General features: G+C 40.9%; 1 protein-coding gene across 1 annotated transcript; it reads right to left on the reverse strand.

Annotated features, from left to right (window-relative positions):
• Nucleotides 1–1,896: 1,896 nt before the first annotated feature.
• On the reverse strand, nucleotides 1,897–5,795 carry LOC140065541 (serine protease inhibitor swm-1-like). Its single transcript, XM_072113139.1, has 4 exons — nucleotides 5,727–5,795; nucleotides 5,558–5,635; nucleotides 5,033–5,062; nucleotides 1,897–2,572 (listed from the first exon to the last, which is right to left on the reverse strand). Exons 2-4 carry the CDS (start codon nucleotides 5,595–5,597, stop codon nucleotides 2,193–2,195), a joined length of 450 nt encoding a protein of 149 aa, XP_071969240.1. The 5' UTR covers nucleotides 5,598–5,635; nucleotides 5,727–5,795; the 3' UTR covers nucleotides 1,897–2,192.
• Nucleotides 5,796–9,178: the final 3,383 nt, after the last annotated feature.

The following is a 9,178-nucleotide window of genomic DNA, read 5'->3' on the forward strand; positions in this document are numbered from 1 at the left end:
TTCAGAATTCTGGGAATCTTAGATCCATAGTGGGTTAGGAGAAAGGTCTATACAACAGTCAGTCCTTGGACCCATAACATAACTACAGCCATTTGACAATGGAGCTTCAAGAAGATCCCGTTGTCTTCCAAACTTTCATCAACGACATTGACTCATGGAGCCCAGTCTAGACCTAGGATCGAAAAAGATGTATCTAGGCTGTCTGATGTGATAGACCCAAGGCCGGAAGGAATAAGAACCTTTGAGTCCTTACAATCCAATTTCCATTTGCCCTTTGCAGGTATTACCACACTCCGTCCTCCATTGTACTTTTTGGACAATCTCAAGTCTTCACTCCCAACCCAATTGACAATCTACAGCTTATACAATGTTTCAATTGGGTTGGGAGTGAAGACTTGAGATTGTCCAAAAAGTACAATGGAGGACGGGGTGTGGTAATACCTGGTATTGGTGGCACTGGTGACACATTCCTCGAGCCAACCCCCTTGGCAATTGTAAGTGGTCCAATACAAGATTTTTATCGGAGTATGTCCGCATGGTAACTCATATGGCAGAAAGCAGTAAGACCTCCACTTGTGCACTCATATACTGTAGCCTCAAATGTGCATAGTATGAAGCCTTCCAAATGCATGCTGGGAACATACTATAGAAGCCGGGACACCGCATCATCTGAAGAGGATCGGGAATTCTGGTCTATAATAATGGAGGCCTCTGAGAAAGTCGTATAGTTACAAACCTTAAAGGACATCTACCACCACGATAAAAGATAGTAAACCAAGCACACTGACATACAGGTGTGTGCCCCCTCCAGCCGGGTCTGCTCTTCTTTTAGATTGGTATGCCCTTGTTTTGAAGAAAATATGGCTTTAAAAATGATGCAAATGAGCCTGAGGGGCTCTAGGCTCCATAACATCTATGCTGCCTGGAGCACCACAGGCTCCTTTGTATTATTATAAAAGCCTCTTTTTGGCATAAGAAGCTAAAAGAAGAGCACATCCTGCTAGAGGGGGCACACACCAGTATGTCAGTGTGCTTGGTTTACAATCCTCGATCCTGGTGGTAGATGACCTTTAAGATGTCTCCTTCATAGAACAACAAAAACAAGATGCCTGGTGCAGCATAATGGATGAAATCCTCCTCACTGACTGGATATGATTTATAATCACCGCCAGAGCTACTTAAAGGGAACCTGTTATCAAAAGCCCTTTTTCTGGCTCCCCCAGGTCCCCAAAGAGTGCACATTGCCAAAGAGTTTTTATAATAGTTTTTTTTCTGAATAAAAGATAAGTTAGATGAACGTTTACCTTTCTATATGCCGAGCTGTGTCTCTAGTCCCATGGGAGTGGCCAGTGAGGAGCGGGGCAGACATGTATGACGTCCTGAGGGGGGAAGCGACGGGGGTTATGGGAGTTTTTAAATTTGAAATCGATTTATGACAGAGAGGTTTTTCTGAGGGTGGAGGCGGGGCTAACACTCCTTACTGGCCACTCCCATGGGATTAGAGACACAGCTCTGCATGTAGAAAGGTAAAATTTCATCTAACTTATCTTTTATTCAGAAAAAAAATTCTATAAAAACTCTTTGGTAAATTGTGCACACTATTCTCTATGGGGACAGGGGGGAGCCAAAAAATAGGCTCCAGATGACAGGTTCCCTTTAAAAACTTGAGGCCTATGTGGGACCTTATCCACATTTGTATCAGTATGATACCAGGGACTTATGACTTGTTGCTGGTGAATTTACACAGTTTTACACAAATGTTTCCAGATAGAACATATCCCTTATTAAAGACACATTCTAGAAAACGTTTGAAGAACAGATTTCGGGGTCAGTGGAATTGTTCATGTAATTGGACAACCCCTTTAAACCTTGTAAATATGTAGAAAGACAGTCACATGCAAACTAAGATGTATTTTATTAGTTTTCCCATTAGGTTTTAACAATTATAGTTTTTTTTTAATAAAAAGCAATGACATCAATCAATTGAAAAAAAAAATCAACCAGCTTTTGTGTTCCAGCGATTATGAATTTGTTAATATGGTTTTTAATTATGCAGAATTATTCGGATATTCCATATGACCACAATTTTATAATATTTTGCACACAAGGATTAGGTTTAGCAGAAATATGCAGATTACATTGAGATGTAATGCAATTTTTTTTAAGGGAATGACCCCACCAGCGAGCCAGGTCTAAGCTTTGGTGGGACATTCACATGGTTTCACACATTTTTTGCCAGATAGGACATATCCCTTATTACAGACACATTGAGCACGACAGGGGATATCACAGTCATCAGTAGTTGTTGGGTTGTCACATGTGGGTTGGCAGCCGGATGCATAGGTCACAAGGTGCTTGTTCTCACTACACGTTATGTTACACTTTTTAGGTCGGACACATTGTACAGATGTTCCATTAGTCCCAACCTGAGCCAGGAATCCATCATTACACTTACAGGTGGATACTGCAAGCGCTATACAAATGTCTTCAGGAGAATAGGTTTCTATATTGTCGCAGCGCAAATAACAGACTCCAGTTTCTTTATATGTGCTGTTCTCAGGGCACTCAGGAGCTGGACATGAATAGGGAAATAAACCAGGAGTTAACCAGAGTTCATCTCATTATGAGCTTATTATAAAATAAACAAAAAAAAAAAAAAATAACAATAAAATAGAATAATAACAATTTTATAAGAATATAGTGATAAATAAAAGCACTAGACCAGTGATGGCGAACCTTTAAGAGACTGAGTGCCAAAACTACAACTGCAATAAAGCAGAGAATAGTCCCAGGTACAGCTGTCACTTTAAAATAGCACTGAGCACAGCGAGTCCTGGGCTGTCTGGGACTGCAGGAAGATACCTGGAATCATCTCTGGTGATGGCCTGAGTGCCCACAGAAAGGGCTCTGAGTGCCACCTCTGGCACCAGTGCCATAGGTTAGCCATCACTGCACTAGACTGAACAGACTTGCATCTCTTAGACGCCTCTTAACCTACAATGTGAACTGTAGGCCAAAGGGGATCAGCGATACAGCTTATTCCTGAATTCAAAAAGTATTGGAAATACAAATCCCAAATGGGCCTCATGGTGCTTGGATCTAAGAGATAGTGTCCCCGGTTTACGATTTAAGTGCAAGGCAAGTATCACTGACGAAAGCCCCAACTAAAATAGGTCACTTATTTGTGGCAGGTGGACGCTCACATTTTGATAATATTGCGAAATGAGAGACCAAGAGATTTATTATTTTTTTAAATATTTTTATACTACAGTACTTAGTGCCATCTCTGAGATCATGCTGCATTCTATCTATCTATCTATCTATCTATCTATCTATCTATCTATCTCCTATCTATCTATCTATCTATCTATCTATCTATCTATCTATCTATCTCATATCTATCTATCTCATATCTATCTATCTCATATCTATCTATCTATCTATCTATCTATCTATCTATCTATCCATCTATGTATCATCTCATATCTATCTATCTATCTATCTATCTATCTATCTCATATCTATCTATTATCTATGTATCATCTCATATCTATCTATCTATCTATCTATCTATCTATCTATCTATCTCATATCTATCTATCTATCTATCTATCTATCTATCTATCTATCTATCTTATATCTATCTATCTATCTATCTATCTATCTATCTATCTCATATCTATCTATCTATCTATCTATTTCATATCTATCATCTTTTTATCTATTTATAGCAATGGAATAAACGTCACCCTGGTGTTTTATGTAAGTTTGCAGAAAATATAACTCACAATCTATGTAGAAGGCATGTATGTGTGTATGTGTGTGTTTGTGTGTGTGTATGTATGTATGTGTGTGTGTGTATATATGTATGTATGTATGTGTATGTGTGTATTTGTGTGTGTGTGTGTATGTATGTATGTATGTATGTGTGTGTATGTATGTATGTGTGTGTGTATGTATGTATGTATGTATGTATGTGTGTGTATGTATGTGTGTGTGTATGTATGTATGTATGTATGTGCATGTGTGTATGTATGTGTATGTATTTGTGTGTGTATGCATGTGTGTGTGTGTGTATGTGTGTGTGTATGGAAGTGTATGTATGTATGTGTGTTTGTATGTGTGTGTGTATGTATGTATGTATGTGTGTATGTGTGTGTGTATGTACATATGTATCTATGTATGTGTATGTCCGCTAAAGGAATCTGCACTGTCGCATTTACAATCAACAAATTTTGCACAGCCGCTCTCTGTGACTCAAGGAAAGTCATAGACTTGGTTTTGATCCAAAATCTACTTACTACCCCCCATATATAAGAGCCGTTGTCTGCCGCTGCTGCTGTGGCAGCTGGAAGCTGAGCCGCGATTGGCTGCTGTTCTACCACAGGTCATAAATATGAGATTGGCTACTGTAGGCAATGAGTATAAAACACTTATGTGTGAGGTAAAAAGGAGAGAGTGAGTGACAGAGAGATAGACAGGAAGAGTGAGTGACAGAGAGACAGTCAGGGTGAGTGGTAAACAGAGAGACAGGCATGGATAGTGAAAGACCGGCAGTGAGAGAGAGTGAGAGACAGGTAGGGAGAGTGAAAGAGAAACAGACAGGGAGAGTGTGTGAGTGACAGAGAGACAGTCAGAGAGAGTTAGTGACAGGCAGGGTGAGTGAGTGACAGGCAGGGAGAGTGGGAAACAGAGAGTCATGCAGAGATACTCAAAGACAGGCAGGGAGAGAGAGTGAGATGCAGGTAGGGAGAGTGATAAACAGACAGGGAGAGTGCATGAGTGACAGAGAGACAGGCAGGCAGATAAAGTGAATGTAAACCAGGCAGAGAAAGTGAGTGAGAAACAAGTAGGGAGAGTCAGTGAAAGACAGAGAGACAAGTAGGGAGAGTGAGTAAGAGATAGAGAGATGGGCAGGAAGAGTGAGTGAGTGTGTGAGAGACAGTCATGGAGTGAGAGACAGAAGGACAGGATCTATCAGTCTCCTGTCTGAGCTTCTTTCATTACATTATTTTATTACAGAGGTACTTACTTGAATCACTTGCCACCTTCCACTGCAACACTACAAGAAAAAACACAATCAGTATTAAGAACTTCATGGGACTTCAGGAGAATCTTTTTTTATTGATTTCTAAAAGATTTGGACACAAATCTAAACTTTACTGTAATTGTGCATCCCTATGATGTACCTGTGCTGGTGCTGAGTCGGCATTCCTAAGTCATTACAGTACAGTGTCAGCATTATACATTCACATTAGATTGTTGAGTCATCCCATAATGTTAAGAATGAAGGGACTTGGCAGCAAGTATAGCAGGACTTAATATTATGTAAAGACAAATCTCTTCCTGGAGCTTCCTTGTCTCTTCTTGTGGTTATGGGATTCTGCCTAGTGCTTGGGCAATACAGAAGATATTTGACTTCCCTTAGACATGTTTTATTTGATACTTTACCTTTCAATTATTACATCACAAAATAATAATAATAATAAAATAATAATAATAAATGAAAACAAATTAGTTTAGATAAAAAACAATAACACATAAGGAAAATACTTACTGGCCACCAAGAAGACTGCAGATAACATGAAGAAGCGCATGTCTGTGCTGATAGGAGATCTCCGTGCAGCTCAAGTCACTGATAACGTAAGATAAAGACAAGATAATACAGAGAATAAAATATATCTAAAATCTAAGTGTTGGGCAATGACCCCCTTTGTGCTCCTTACCTGTTGGATTTCAGGCTTTGGGAATACTTGCTGTGCTCCTGCTGCCTCCAGGTGCGACATTTATAACCCCAAAGTTGGGTCGGACCACACATATTTACATATTTACATATTTAATATTTCCATCTTTGTTATTATGCAATTATTTCTCAGCTTTGTGAGACGCTGATGATGCAATTGACACAAACACCTTCTTCAGAAGGATCAGGGTGCCCGGGGGCTTCCGTGCGAACAAATGGCGCTGCTGTTTTTTTTTATAGAAGTCAATAAAGCCAGCGTTACGCCATCCGTACCTGACAATAAGAATAGGAGCATTGTCCATTGTCACCGGCTATAGCACCGGAGGGGGGGGGGGGTGCTGAGTATCACAGGAACTTGTCCTAAGAGAGGATCCATACTCCAAACAGACCTGAACGGATGACCTTTACATTGGATATCTCTCAGTTTTGGTGAATAAACATCAACCAATTCTTTGGATTTCGGCTTTTGGCAACCAATTGTCACCAATTTTATCTCAAATGGGTCAAACAAAAAGATTGTATAAAAATGTGATGAACTGAAGCATTTTATGGGCACAATCTCTTCTTCCCAAAAGTAATTGGACTCATTGAATACAGGCAGTCCCCGGGTTACATACAAGATAGGGTCCATAGGTTTGTTCTTAACTTGAATGTGTATGTAAGGTGAAACTGTATATTTTATATTTGTACTTTTTTTTGCTGTAACGGGACCAAGGATTATCAATAAAGCTTCATCACAGACACCTTACAGGCAATCATTTCAGTCTGGGACTATAGTAACATCCAGAGAGGTCACCAGAGGTCACAGTGGGCAGAGGGTTCTGTCTGTAACTAGGGGTCTTCTGTAAGTCGGGTGTTCTTAAGTAGGGGACCGCCTGTAATTTGAAATAAGATGTAACTTTCTAATTATTTTGACTCCCTGAAGTCTTGTACTCACGGACATCGCTCTGTCTCCTCTATTACTGCAGGTTTTAGTTGCTGTTTGTTTGTAGCCTTTCTGTCTGAAGTTTAGGGAAAAGCTCAGCCTGGTAGAGATCAGGGACTGACTTGGCCATTCTAGAATCTTCCACTTAAATTAAAGTCTTGGTTTACTTTGGTTTTATGTCTTAGGTCATTGTCCATCTGTACTATGATACACAGACCTATCAGTATGGCTGGGTTTAAGGTAGGTTTAAAGGAAACCTACCATCAGGGATGTACCTAACAAGGTAGATATGAAGGTAGGTTCCTATTATCCAGCTCATCCCCATACTGTATGTGGCTAATATTACATTTGAGCCAAATCTAAGAAAAACTGATCTTATATCTATGCAAATTATCAGGAGCAAAGGCTCCTCCTCCCTATAGACAAGGCCAATCCCTCCTATCAGCGCATCCCTGCCACGCTCCTATGTCTTTTGACATGCGCACAACCCCAGTTTTACAACTATTTAAGGGTAAGGGTGCGCTGGTAGGGGGATGACATGTTCAGCTCTGGCTTTACAATGAGAATGCAGAAAAGAAGATAGGAGTGGATCAGGGACACACTGAAAGGCGTTGTCAACCTACAGGTGCTTGGATTAGTCTTCGATCCCGCTCCACAGCTCCTAGTAGCCTGCAGCCAATAAATTGCATAAATATAAGATACAATGGGGCACATTTACTCACCCGGTCCAGTCGCGATCCAGCGGCGGGTTCTCCAACGCTGATTCGGGTCCGGCCGGGATTCACTAAGGTAGTGTGCCCAATGTCCACTAGGTGTCGCTGCTGCGTTGAAGTCCACCAGAGTTCACCATCCTATCCTGCGTACAGGTAAGCCCGTGTCAAGCGACACATTTTTTCGGGTTTTCTGACGGCCACGCTCCTCGATTCCCATCGCATGCATGCCGGCGCCAATGCGCTACAATCCAATCGCGTGCGCCAAAACCCCAGGACAATTCAGGGAAAAATGGCGCAAATCAGTAATATATAGGAAACCCGACAAAAAAATAGCGATTCGGGCCCTTAGTAAATGACCCCAAATATTTAAGATAAGATATTTTTCCTAGGTTCTGCTAAACCCTTTTATTAACTATGTATTGGGATGAGCTTGATCTACCTAATTTGGGATGAGTAGATCCCCAATGGTAGGTTTCCTTTAAGTCTCTGAATACCTTATAATTCATCTGGCTACTCCTGTCCTGTATCACATCATCAATAACCACTACTGAACCAGTGTTTCTGCCAGCCGTGCCCCAGCCTCCTCCGTGTGCCGATACATGATGTGCCTTCATCTGTCCAAATAATGTCATTCCAGAACTGTGCCGTTTTTCTAGATGTTTTTTAGGCATTTTTTTCTTGAGGCTTGTGAGTGAACCAACTGTAATTAATTTTTTTATGAAATCTTCAAGTTATGGAAAATTTGAATTTGAGCGTTGGTCTTCACCAGTTTCTCTTCACCATGGAAGTTGTTCTGTGATCATCCACCACTGTTGTCTTCTGTTGGGGCGTCCAGTTCTCTTTGCATGTACCAACTTTCAATTTTGCCACTCCTAATACTGTAGCAATTTCTTTGATGTTTTGCAGCCTAGTGATGGCTTGTTCCACCTGTAGAGCTACTTCGACTGCTGTTTTCTTCACAGAAAAATCTTCCAAATGCAACTCCACACCGCAAATCAACTCCAGGCTTTTTACCTACTTAATTAAGACATAATGAGGAATTGCCCATGAAACAACCCAAGAGCCAACTGTCTAATTACTTTTGGTCCCTTTACAAGGTATCACATGGTAAGGAGCTGAAACTCCTAAAGCCTTCATCCAATTTTAATATGGATCCCTCAATTAAAAGTTGAAAGTATTCACTTTATGTCCATGTCCATTATATAATTATAGGGGGCAGAGAGTGGCAAGGAAGGACAAGGATAGAGCGCTAATAGTGTGACACCTTTTTAGAAAATAATCACAGTAGATAGGAGGGAAATGTGCTCACCGTGTGTGGTTGTGCTAGGAATAGGCACAACACTACGTTCAGGTATTACAGGTGCTGCCTTCAGATTGAGATCTCCTACGTGTCGTTTGCCAATAACGACACGGGAGATGTGGACAGTATTTGAAGAGGGTGGTCAAATCGAATAGCGCACTCTGTGATATTGGAAAAAGTTTTTTTATTGTTATGGTCTTACAGTCACAACGCGTTTCGGGGCGCAAGGACCCCTTTATCAAGTGGAAAAGACTTGAGAATGCTGTAGTTACACTGATGCAAAATTTTTTCTTGTTTAATCCCCGAGTTGAGTTGTTTTGCAAGACCACAAGGAAGTATACCATTAATTTATTCACAAGCCTAAAATGCCAGTGAGGGGATCTTTTGCGTCTTCACTACTCTAGAGCACGATGGATGTCACCAGTCAACCGACCATCACCCCAGCTTTTCAGGCTTTTGCTCCCGCTGTGTAGTCCAGGACCTGCAGTTGGTCTTCT

Source organism: Engystomops pustulosus, chromosome 6 (assembly GCF_040894005.1).
Source record: "Engystomops pustulosus chromosome 6, aEngPut4.maternal, whole genome shotgun sequence".
Classification (NCBI taxonomy): Eukaryota; Metazoa; Chordata; class Amphibia; order Anura; family Leptodactylidae; genus Engystomops; species Engystomops pustulosus.